The 14177-nt window shown below is 28.2% G+C and overlaps 1 protein-coding gene across 1 annotated transcript in view; it reads right to left on the bottom strand.

The window, feature by feature from the left end:
• Positions 1-14177, bottom strand: part of LOC123298003 (carbonic anhydrase-related protein 10) — a 437349-nt gene that overhangs the window by 117991 nt on the left and 305181 nt on the right. The window contains exon 3 of the mRNA XM_044879852.1: positions 4320-4456. Within this exon, the coding sequence (XP_044735787.1) occupies positions 4320-4456 (137 nt within the window). The remainder of the gene's footprint in view (positions 1-4319; positions 4457-14177) is intronic.

Here is a 14177-nt window from a genome sequence, read left to right as displayed (position 1 = left end):
TCTTAACTTTATCGCTTAAATATTTTATCAAAAACATTATATTTTATTTTGACGACAACTTTGAGGGCAGTATTATTGCCAGTTTTATATTGATTAATTAATATATATACGGCATATAGACTGGATAAGAGAATAAAATATATGTTCCAAATATTTCCCTGTAAAAAATATAGCAAGAATTTGCTTTTAAATATCTTACAAATTATTAAACTATACCGGTTTTATGCAAAATGCTTTTAAAGAAAATTTATTTATCTTTATGAAATTTATAGTATGTTTTTTAAGCATGGTACACTACAGTAACCTATTTGTATGAATATACTTTTGCGTAGAGTTATAATTTTAACGGAAAAAAAATTGTTGAAATGAGTTTATTTCTTGTCTCAAGATATTTGTTTTTCTTTCTTTTGACATTCTTCGGCCAATAAAATCATTATTCGAGGAATTTTTATTTAATAACAGTTTCTATCGAAATTAAAATGGGCTTCGAATAATCCTGCGGAACACGTATTTCTATTTTATTAACCGAATTCAAAAAAAGAGGAGGTTTTAAGTGACAAATTAGCTAATGAACTTCAGATTCAGTAAAAATCACAAAATAAAACTTTTAACTCTAAAGAAAAAACCAACTTCAAAAGAAGCTATTCCAAAACAAAGTAATATGGACTAAAGAGTAAAAAATTAACGATAATATAATGTAGTCACAACTATTGTAATTTTTGGAGCCAAGTTAATGTAGCAAACTGTTTTGTCACAGTTTTTTCCTTGGCTGACACCGACTCCAAAAATAACAAAAATTATGATTACATTACACTATCGTTATATTTTTACTTTTAAGTGCATATTAATTTGTTTTGAAATATATTTTTTGAAGACTTTTTTTTTGTTAAAAGTTTTTTTTTTGGAAACATATCAGTTCGAAAAAAATTTCATGGCTATAAAATACCATAATAATAAGTTCATTATATATTGAAATCACATATATTACAATAGAAAATTGGTGATGCAATAAATTATCACAAATTCAAAACTAACAAATGTTATAGTTTAGTTGGTAGTAGATACTAGTTTGTTATAGGAAATATAACCATATACACGGAACTATTATGGAGAATTAGTTTCCGTTTAACATAGGAAATATTATTCCTTATGTGCAGAATATAATATCAATGAATATTGTAAACAATGAATTGTACCATACAATTACTAATAATTCTCATTTACACATATTGTTATAATATCACAGCTATGTAGACCAAGTAGGTAGACTACACCTTTAGAATAACTACATAAACACTGCACTGGTTTGGTTTGGTTCTATGTTTAAATTGTTAATTGAAGAAATATGTAAATTTTATATACATGTTGATTTATGTAAAACTAGCAGATAGTTTGTTCACAAGTTCAAGTGTATTAAATTTTTTTTGTAACCAATTTTGCGATTTGTTTTGCAGATTAACTGGATTAGAGTTTCAGTCAGTTATGGAGTGATATTTTCATAATCTGGGAAGTTGAATTGAACCATTAGGTTTTCAGTCTCAGGAATATCCTGTTTGTATTGCAGAAATCAGACACCTAAAGGAAAGTTATTCGTACGGTATATTTTGGAATAATAGAAACTGAACATACAGAAGTTTACTCTTGATAATATGTGCAAATAATCATGTTTAATTATGTGTATTAATACCTAATATCAATGCCTACAGGATGTTTTTAATTTACGCGCTATAATAGATTTTATTATGGTTTTAAAATTATTGATGATGTTTGAAATTGGACTGACTAAATTATTTTGAATCGGATCTAACTGAATATAAATGGAGATTAATTGATCGAAAAATAGGGATTCATTGATAGATTTTTACCCGACTATCATAGAGTGGTTTTGTTTTTCGCTTGCTTGTAAATTTCTAACTCAATGGATTTCAATAGAAAAGATATCGTTATTCGTATTAAAAACCCAAGTGTTCTTAGATAGGTGTTGAGAAAAGAAAAACAAAATGGCGGATTTTTATGCGTGAAAAAGTGGTAGGTTAATAAACGAAAATCTAACCAAACCTAGCAAGGGTAGTATTAAAGTAAAGGTAATTAAAAGGTGATTACAAAAATGTTTATAAATAATATGTTTAAATTTAGTAAATACAATAAATTGGTTAAAAAAATTTTTAAAATAGTATAAAAAGTGTGTTTTTTTAGTGCCGGGACGCTAAAATGTCTTAAATGAAATAAATAATTAAAACAATCAAACACTCGACTGTGTTAAATAAAATCTGAAAAGAAAGAAACAAGTCCTGTAGTATACACAACTACTTTAACAGTCAGGGCTTATTATTGGAAAGATTTGAGTCGGTCTAGATATTAATGGACCCTATTCTTGAAGCCGCAGTGTATGCTAATGTCTCTTTCTTTTCGGATTTTATTTAACGTAGTCGGGTTTTTGATTTTTGTAATTATTTATTGTATTTTTGTTTGTTTTAATTGATTCATCAAATGATGTTTTAATTTTTTTTTATTGATTCATTAGTTTTTGACATATAGACTCACTCATACGTGTAAATGTCTTCGTTTATTACGAAGGCAGGAAAGTCTATTTTCACAAATGATTTGACTCGATACTTTTTTGTGTATTTTCATCGGTTATTTTCATGCCTGAATAAGATTACGTATGAAATAAGACCTTAACTAACAAGAAATTTATGATTCTCGGACTTTTACATGTTTGTGCATTTTTTGTTGGTTTAATTTTTTGTGCATTTTTTTTACTTTGCCTTTTAAATTCTACAAGTCCTGCCTGAATAAGAACAATATGTACAAACTGTGTTTATATTGTTTGTTTAAAGGTATAGAGAAAACTATATGAAACTTTACATACCGAGAATACGATGATGATTCCATGTAGTCTTAGAGAATATAATAACGTTCAACTTCTATGAAGACAATTTACAAAGTTAAATTAACATCATACATATGAGTGTTTAAATACATACATGCAATATTACACTCTCACACCCGATTACTGATTTTACTGATTAACTAATAATAATATTGTTTACTTTTGTTATTTAATAATTATGTAATAGTCGATAATTAATTATGATATGCAATTATTGCACACGTCACAATTCAATTTTACAATTTAATATAATAATTCAACGTTAGCTATTGTAATAGTTTTTTCTAGAAAATATTTTATTTAACCTTTACCCGGGAGTAAAACCTACTACTAACATCTTAATCGAGGTTCGGGTGCACTTTTTTACCCCCCCCCCCAAGTAAAAAAAGGGGTGTTATAAGTTTGATCGCTATGTGTGTGTGTCTGTGTGTTTGTCTGTCTGTGGCATCGTCGCGCCTGAAGGGATGGATGGACCGATTTTTTTTTCTTTTTCATTTTAAAGGTAATTTATCGGAGAGTGTTTCAAGTGCGACCTAAGGTTTCCGTACCCGAAAAAACTAAAAAATTGGCTATGATCTTCAAAATCGATTCAGTTTGGAAAAGGAATGACATATAAATAATTACTATGGAAATGAATGGTCAATTACACCTGGTTCAAATCATTTTGAAAAGTGAAATGGTAAAATAATTAGGTAATTTAAAACAATAATTCAAAAGAACAAAGTCAACTCAAATATTTCAATTTCTATTAATATATTTCCAAAAATTTGTCCCAAAAAAGGATCGTTCTCTAAGTATCCTTTTCATTTCACCTGATGATCTTGACCATCACTTGATACTGATATTGATTTAAGAAGAAGTTTTAAGTGCTTATTTGTGCGTCTGTGTGTTTCTCAGTTACATCATAACCCCTAAACGGTTGAATCGACTCGATTGAGAACATTTTATAAGTTTCCAAAAATTATAAGGAATAAATTGCATTTTTCGGGGGTTTTTTAAATTTTGTAAATTTCTTTGTTAATGACTGAACTCGGGAAATTCAGTTGTATATCTTGAAACAAGAGATAAATAAATCCTCGCAATCAGAATTGTTTCCCCTTTTCAAATTTAATTTCAAGAAAAAATATTCTTAGTACAAGTAAACATTTCTTACGTCAATAAATTCTGTTATTTTTTCGTATAATTTTTTTTAAAGCTTGAAAATCGCTGTTGTATAAAGTCTTTTCCGAAGTACGATTTTCAAGATCCGATATGAAATCACCGGGCCAAAAGTTTTTTTAAAATTATGAGGCCATTGAAAGTCGAAATTAAGTGGCTTTAACGACTTTTCAGAATATTAATATTGTAAAATAGGATTTTTGCCCTTCATTTTTATAAATCTGCCTTCAAAAAAAAAATTGATAAATCAATATTAAAAAATACTAACCATATGTTTTTCAAGATGTATCCGCCTTAAAAATGGATCATATAATAATTTATCTGGTTCTACATTTATTGGTGACTGTCTTCTACCTTTTGAACACATGTTCCATTGTGGATTGATTAAGCCCCAAAAACCAGGACCTGTAAATAATAAAAAATAGTAACATTATTATTCGTTATTATAATATGAACTAAACATACAAGTTTTAATAGGGGAAAGTCATCTAGGCAGGTCATATGTGTACTCTAGTACACTGTAATTTAAACTCTAAGCAATACATGTGTTTTGAAATCAGTAGAAAACAAGTGGTAACAACAATTGACTGAGTTAATTGTTGAGATACCATGTATGGCCAGTGTTGATTACTTTATCACATTACTCATATACCTATACATGTCATACATACATAACTGATAATCCCATATTAATACATACCTACTATAAAATTTGCATCTAATGTGTGCTCTCGTGAGTAAACAGTGATGTTTACAAATAATTTTATAGACAAAAGTTGTTTATTTTTTTATAAGGAACATTTTTTACATTTAAACTTTTGTTCTATCTCTAACGGTTTACAAGATGACCTATTACTTCATATTCAGTCTGTTTTTTATATATAGGAAAATAATCCATTCTCTCATATACGTCCAGAAAATGGGTTCGAATTGCCCTCAATTTTTAAACTAAAGCTATGAATAAAAGTGAAAAGTATGACTGACCTCAACGACCTTCCCATACGATCTAAAGAAATAATAATAACAATCAATATCAAATATGATAGAAAGAATATTATGATTTACATTTTACATATTGTTATTGTTAACAATATCATCATTATTATTATTGTTATTACTTCAAATGTTTTCTCAACGTGTACTTCAATTGTTTGTTACACAAATGATGAGAGTTCTAGAAAGTTCATTCTAGACTATAACAATAATAATAATAATCATATCATGAAAACTATATTGTCATCGAGAGAATAATATTTTTGTGTTTTTATTTCTCATTTTAAAGTTAAAAAAAATATTTTCAATAGTTTGTAATTTTATACCCAGTATGTATTTCATACACAAGGGCATTATCAGTTTAGATAAAAATTATGAAATGATGTATTTCTAAAAAGGTAATTAATCTTTTATGGAATAATTTAATTTGTACAAATGTTCCATAAGTTACGTATAAGTGCACTAAGAAAGGATTTTCGGAAATTAATCCCTCAAGAAGTTAAAATGAGTGTTGGAAGTTTGTACGAAACTTGGTCAATTTTGAAGTTACAAATGTAAAAATTGATATTTGAGCATAGTTCACTAAAACGTTCCTTTTTTCAAAATATTCGTTTTTCAAGGGGGTGAAAGTTTATATGAAACCCTGTAATTTTGGTGGTGAAAAGGGGATGATAGTTTGTATGAAAATTCGTCATTTTTGAATTAACTACTTAACCGATTTTAAAAACTATATCACTTATAATAAGTTAAAATGCAGAATTTTTGAGATATCGTAATATTTGATTCGATTTTAGTACGTATCTCAAAAACTACTCGACCAGTCATCAAATGTACAAAACCATAAAACGATACAAAAAATCGAGAAATTTTGCAATTAAATTTTTGTTTTTGATTTTGATGAAACTCCCTGGATGGGGTAATTTTGTTCCAAAAAGTATAAAAATCATGTTTATTTAATGATTGGATGTAGAGTTTCTGAGATATCTCAATATTTGGATCGATTTTAGTCCGTATCTCAAAAACTATTCGACCAGTCATCAAATGCACCCGATTTTTGTACTTTTTGAGGAAACTCAGTGGGTGGGCTAATTTTGACCCAAAAAGTATAAAAATTAGGTTTATTTAATGATTTGATACAGAGTTTCTGAGATACCGCAATATTTTTATCGATTTTAGTCCGTATCTCAAAAACTATTCGACCACGCATCAAATGCACCCGATTTTTGTAATTTTTGCGTATTTAATTTTTTCAAGGAAATATTGGCAAAAATAGAAATCTAGCACCTCAAGTTTTCTAACGGTAAAATAATAAAAATTTCAATTCAGCTAGTTACAAAAGCGTGTTTTTTCCTTTTACTTTTAACCATCTTATTTTTCAAAATCATTTAAACTTTTGTATTATCATTATTTTTTTATTTCTGTATATCATTAACGCATGAACGTCCTTAAACAATCATAAGAAATAAACGCGGGAAATGTAAACGATCACTGAATTCGCATGTTCTGTAATAATGAACTGCAAAGAAATAAAATAGTTTGTAAGTATATAAAGTAAGTGGTGTTTACATACATAATGTAAACGACATTTTTATAATATTTCATTCAAGTGATAAATACACAAACGATATTAAACATTTACAATACCCATTAAATAACCTAACATATTCCGTCTACATGTATAAGAAAGCTCTATAATGCTAAATAAATATTTAATTTTATCAATATGGCATGCATATGTTATGTACCATTAATTTATTTATAATATGTAATTTTTTTATTATTTGCATAAACGAATTTCTTTTTCAAGGAAATAGAGCGATTAATTTTGAATCGATGATGAGATTTGTAAACTCAGTGTAACTAATAACTCAATACCAATAATTATACCATGCTTATATGTTAATATAAGTTAATAATTATACCAAGTTTGTAACGCTGAAAAATATTGATGCTACGCATAAAATTTTATACGTGTTCATAAAATCACCTTATTGTTCATAACCGGTTGTCCGTCTATGGACACGATAACTCAATAACGAAAAAAGATATGAAGCTGAAATTTTTCAGCGTACTCAGGACGTAAAAAGTGAGGTCGAGTTCGTAAATGAGCAACGTAGGTCAATCGAGTAGGACCCATCTTATAAACCGTTAGAGATAGAAGATAAGTTTCAGTGTAAAAAATATTCCTTATAAAAAAATAACCAACCTTTGGTTGACACATTTTTTCGTAAACAGCACTGTTTACCCGTGAGGGCGCAAATTAGGCGTAAATTTTATAGTATGTATTAGATGGGAATATTAGTTATGTATGTGTGACATTTATGTGTAATGTGATAGAGTAATCAACACTGTCTATGCATGTTATTTCAACAATTAACTCAGTCAATTGTTTGTTTTCACTTGTTTTTATAGAATTTTAGTTGATATAGAATTTATACGATTTTCTTAAGGGTGTAGATCCCTTGTTTTTGTTTTTGATTTTCATCTTGCTTAAGCATGGTAATTTAAAAACAAAAAATTAATTATCAAATTGGATGAAGCGTGTTGTCTTCTATTTCATAATACGATAGTTTGCCAGTTCACGACTTGAATTAATTCTTTTTTTTACGCACCGTTCAGTTAATACTTCGGGAAGCACAACTCAACACGGTTATAAGTCCATGGCATCTTTTGTACCAAGCAGACGTTTTATTTCATGTGTTTCCATGATAACGATTCACTACTTAATATAATTGTACTGATTGAATTGAATTCCATGGTTTGTATATATGGCTTACATTGAGTAATATGTTAAAGTAATCATGTTAATTTACATTTGAAAAAAATCATTTATACAATTTCATCTCTTATTTTCATAATTTCTAATGCAACAAGTTTAACTAATTCATATTTTTTATAATTTTAATTTGACAATTACTTTACCAATTTCATGTGAACAATTGAAAGTTAGTTATATTAAAAAAAAAAAGCGCAAATTTTATTGAAAATTTCATAACACGACAGAGTATCCTTCAACTACTTCGCATCCAACGAATAAGCCTAACGAAATCGGCCGAAAAAATAGACTTCAATAAAATAAGAAAAACATTTTACCAATACTTATATTTGCATCATACGCTTGTGCCGACAATGTCATACAGTTTCTCACGTTTCAGAAGGTAAAAACTGTCTTCCATCTGGATGTATATTGGGTTAATAGGCTATCAAGTGCCCCGTTACCCATCCAATTGGAATTTTTTAGTAGTTTGTATTTTAGAAAAATATTATTGTCACACGGTATGAAAAATGAATTTTAAATAATATACTGTCAAAGTTTCTATTATATTTTCGACATAAAGTGTTATGCTCTGTATATAAAAAATCATATTTGCTTAAAATATACCTGCAATCTTATGTACGTCTCAAAAAATGTATCCGTACCGTCTATCAAAACACTTTTTTATTTAAATTATCTCAGTATAATATATATTATATATTATTATACACATATAATCATTCGAATAATATAGTTTAAACTAATTCATGTACATTCATGTATACTGTGTCAATTAAAAATCGAACCAGTTTTCTATGCATTGACAATAAAAATTTGATTCCGGAGATAAAATACGAGAGAACAGATAAGTTAGTACGTGAATAGAATTATTCTTTAGAATAAAACAAATTCTGAGAATGCATCATTACATTTATAATTTATGTTTCTGGTTTCATACAAAGGAGTATATTCTACATAAGGTTTAGTGCAGCATGACTATGAGATCATCTTTTAGTTTCTCGAAGATATTGTTGTCTTTCAGGAAGCAACTATTACTCCAGTGCACTTAACGGGTTGGCCCAAAAGTTTTGACATCAATCGTAGTATGTACTTTGACAAGATAAAATACAGGCAAACGACATCAAAATCATAAAATTTGAATGCATAGAAGGCAAGACATAGGCCAAAACGTAAAAAAGGTCGTTTTCTAAGATGGAGGCGAAAGGTTTAATTTCCCAAATACACAAAATCAGATTTAAGGTCTCAAAACAACCCTCTATCGAATGAGTAAATAAAAAAAATTCTAGAGTCACAACTTTTGAGTCACACCTATACGATTTATGTAAGTGCACTGGTATGAAAGTTTATTTGTGTCTGTACAATTCCCTCTTCGGCCTAAGAAGGTTTTGGAGCCTAAAACATATTGAAATATTTCCGGGATAATCAAATTTTGTACTTTGTTCTGGGATTAATTGAATAATCCTAGAGACCTCTGAATTTACTTCATGGTTTTTTACTTATATTGGCAAAAAAATAGAGGAGAGAACCTTATAAGTGGGGACCCAAATTATAAATCGAAACAATCTTTGAAATTATTTGTTACTTGAAACAATCGTATATAGATAATAAATGTACGAATAAATTCGAAAAATTTCATTCTTTTTAACACTATAAATTATTCGAAAAAGTAGATGTGCCCGAGTGTTTTTCATCAAAATTGTATAATGTTTTCTAAAAACGTTAGTATTTATAACCATTTTTGTAAAAAAGATACTACGTTTGTAATCACATAGTTAATTTTTATACTGGGACAAGTATAAATTATTTTTAAAACTAATGTAATACCACACCTTAAAGTTACATTTATTAAAATTCTACGGGGTATAATTTTTTAAATACAATATCGTGATTTAATTTCAACAATTTTTGTTAATAAATTTAATCATAAAAAACTAAAATTTGCATAAATTGAAAATGTTAAATAATAATAATTCGAAAATTAACTGGCTCGTTAAAAAATCTATGCTGCGTGTTTTATTTATAAATAAATTCTTTTGTTTTACACCTCCACACAAAACTAATGAATATTTACCATACAAAAAAAGAATAGTTTAGTCTGAAAAACGCACAGTAACTCCATGTACAAATCAATTTCAAAAAACTTTTAAATCTCAAGTAGCCACTTCCAAATTTCAAAAATATCACGCTGTTTATATATTTTGTAAAAATAAATTAATCTACATTATTTGGAAAATATAAATGTTCATTGGTCTTTCTACTTGTCTATAACATGTAAACAATCATTTTTACTTGATATTCATAGAAATTTGTCTTAGAAAAATTACAGAACAGTACCTATGTATTTCTATAACAGAAGCTTTTTATAATTAGAAATTATTCTTCGTTTATTAGATCTGATTTTTTCGACCGAAGTTATGTTATAGTTTTACATATTTCCGCGGTTTCAAGGCCACAATATCCGAATCAAACCTTTTCAATGTGATATCTGTGTGTGTGTGTACGTCTGTGCGTATGTTTGTTTGGATTTGTTCGCCTCGATTATCTCGGAAACCAGTTATGACATTATCACGTGACTGGGCTAATTCGACGCGTAATCGCGTATTTAAGAACTGGAAGAGGTTTCAGTATAATTCGTTGAGCTGTTTTTTAATGGCAATAAAAAAACTGAAAAAAACCGAATAAACAAAAACCGAATAAAAAAAAGTGGATAAAACACATCATTTATCTATGGAAATAATGATCGTTCCAGCATAAGCTGCAGTACATTTGAAATATAATCTATAAAGGCTAACAAGACCTTTTTTGATTGGTTTTTCCCCCTCTGGGAAGTGAGTCCTGTGGACTACAGGTTTCGCACTCACACGACTTCAGTACCATATCGACTATGTACTGCCAATTTATTAAAAATGAATTTTGAAAACATATAATTATAAATTATAATACAATAATCTCCCATGTAATTACATAGGGGTTATATTTTCATATTATATATAATATTTTCAAAATAACCACAAAATCAAAATATTTTGTTATAAAAGCATTGTTATTACGTGTCCGTCAATTGCAATTATTTATACAACAATAAATTTCTGAAGCAGAGATAATTGTTATTGTTAGATGGCAAAAATTTATAATAAATAAATTTATAATAATTGTGGTTATAAAAAATTTGATTTGTTTTCGTTTTTATATCGTTTTATTTGTTTCGAAATATTTCCTATCTATTTATTCGGAAAATGTATCAAATAAAAAAACTCGTGATCAGCAAGGCTCCATCACTTTGGTCATATTTCACCCTCATGAAATACTTCTTATTATGCGATGCTTTTTATTGAAATAGGACTTTTGTCTTTTAATGTGTTTCAACTCATAAAAGGACGAAGCAGGAGTTCGTGGAGCTTCTTACAGTACCAAAACCCAATTTCAGAACATTCCTTAAACTTTTGTAAACAAAATTTCAACCGTTTGACTTAATTGGATGGGTTTCATTAGAAATCCCGCCCCGCTTTCAGCAGCAATTTCCAACAACTCATAATTCAAGTTCTTCAGATTAAAAGACGTATTTATAACATATACCTACTCCTCTTGGTTGACCATCGATGAACTACTAAAGTTTATATTTTTGGGATAAATATATCTAAAAAATTATTCAAAACTCGTTTATCTGCTGTTAGACAATCTGATGCGGTTGATTATATTTAACAGGATAATTTACACAAAGGTTATTAAATTCATTGTTTAAGTGTTGATATAAAATTGGTTAAAAATCGCATCAAATTTTTGTAGAGTAGCCATACTTTTTATTTTTAATCAAATTACAATATTTTTATGCAGTCTATGAAAAACATTAATCTATCTGCGGCTATTTATCATAATATTGACTTCTTGGAGGTTTTTTCTTTCTGTTAAATAGCAAAACCCTAACATTTTAAAAACAAAAAAATTTTTGTAATTGTGCTAACATTTTTGAAAGCAATATCTTTGCAATGGACTTTTCATAGGTCATTTCTTGCAGCCGAATAAAGATAATTCCGGTGAAAAAACATGGATTTTTAATTTTCTTTAATAGAAAAACCTTCATTTTCCTGGGCTAATTGTTATATATATAATTGAAAATCTAAGTACAATGATATGAACTGTTTGGTTAATGACATGAAGTTTCATCAGATAAGCACATCAAACATAATTTGTTCTATGTAACACACGCCTGTTTATGTCCAAACTGTAATCCCATTAGATTGTATTAATTTGATGTAATAAGAAGGACTTCCACATTATATTAATACATGAACAATATTAGTTCAACCATACCAAATTGAATTTACCATACAAGTGAATTTGTTATTCCGTTTCGTATGACGGATGTGTTCTATTTGAGACTTTTACAAATAAAAGTTTTTATTTAAATCAACTCCAAAATCGTATGATTCCTTTGCCGATTGAGTGCGTAAGCTACTCTCTGAAGATTTCTTTTCTGCACGAATATCCGTGCAATGTAAAATATCTTATTGTAATTGAAGGTGGCAATCTTATATCACGCAAATAGGCAATTACCCATTTCTCGCACGGAAAACAATGCCAGAATAGAGTGCAGGCACAACGAAGTATCGAACGCACGATTCCCTATAGTTAGTATTAAAAAATAATCTTATTATTTGCTCTTGAGGTTTGAAAACTCTAGTACATTCACTGGCATGTCCCCATAGAACAATATAATATGAGTGCTATAACAAAAGGTATAATAAAAACATAGCAAGGTGGCTTTGTCAACAATTGTGCGTAAGCACTTATTAATAGTGACTAATAATAGTGACTATTTATTTTTTTTTACAGGCACCATTGAAGTGAGCATTCCATTTCATATTAGAGTCTATAATAACTCCAAAGAATTTGTTTGGATGAGTTTTTCAATTCAATGTTGTTGTATCCATATTTTTATTGCCATATTTTGATTTTTATCCATATTTTTATTACCTCGATCCAAAACAATAAAATTGGTTTCATATATCCATTTTTAAGGAAATCCGAAGTAAGAACCTTAAGTGTTGGTGGTAGCTCAATTTTTATTCTGGCAACATTTTATTTTTAGCCTCCAGTGGGTTTTGGACATATGAATCAGATAACGTATTTCGATTTTGCAAATTAACACTATTTACAACATGCTTTATGTAAAACACATCTGAAACTAAAAACTTTATTTTGGTTGTGCTATGCTAACAAATATAAAAATATACCATTGCAATAATTTGTGATGTCATGAAACATTTCATTATATTGCTTATGTATAATATACAAGTGTTATACAATCATGTCGTCTAATATATCACATGGTGATGGTAGGTATGTGAACCTATATCATATAGAATCAGTGATGTCAACTGATTTCCGTTACATTTTTTTAATTATGACATGAATATCGATGTTTTATACAAATTTTAGAATGTTATTAGCAATAAATTATTTTCTTTTATTTGCTGGTGTTTTTATTAATGTGTATTTTTCCAGTTTATATCGTACATTGAGTTTATTAACAGTATTACAGCGTGTTCTAAAAGGTTTAACAGATATTTATTTCCTCGCTTTTTAACATCCCAGTATAGAAAGTTATGATTGACAACGGTGGAAAAAAAATGATATCGACTTCCATGAGGTGTAGATCGAAGCTCATTAACGGCTATATGTTAATAAAAGAATTTCATAACATTCGATCAAGTCTCTGCGAGTCGGTCGAGTTTTCATTTTTTTATTTTTTATAACTATTTTTATGCTTATGTTATTCGTGTAGACTTAGGGTCGCATTAAAAATTGTTTAACGATTTCCAGTGTATTTTGAGCTAACGCTTTTAATTATAACCATAGTTTTAAAAAAAATCTTAAACAAAAAATTCAAAATATACGCGCATTAAGTGCTTCCTCCACCAACGTCAATTAAAGCCTGTTAAAACCCAATATTTTTTAATACTCTTGGGTACGTGTTCTCAGCCATGTTGTAATTAAATAAGAACTTTATCAACTTTAGTGGGTTTGACGCTAAATGCAATAACTAAGCACAGTATCAATACTACAATTTATATATTTCATTATGTAATTTTTCAAAAATATTAAATTCTTAACTTTATTTAAAATTAAAAACTCAAAAAATCGTAGTAAAACATGTGTTGCCATAACGAGAAAACAAAAAAAAAATTATTGCAAAGTATATTAGGTATTTCATTTCATTTATATACACGAATACGGGAAAATGGACATTGTAACAACACAGTAAAATAAATAAAAAATAAAAAAACCAACCTAATGAAAAGTATTAACGACATTCGTGGTAAGTCTATTATCACATTTTCACTTCAATGTACAATA

Source organism: Chrysoperla carnea, chromosome 4 (assembly GCF_905475395.1).
Source record: "Chrysoperla carnea chromosome 4, inChrCarn1.1, whole genome shotgun sequence".
Taxonomy (NCBI): Eukaryota; Metazoa; Arthropoda; class Insecta; order Neuroptera; family Chrysopidae; genus Chrysoperla; species Chrysoperla carnea.
The sequence above is the reverse complement of the archived record's forward strand: the minus strand, read 5'-3'. Positions and strand labels throughout refer to the sequence as shown.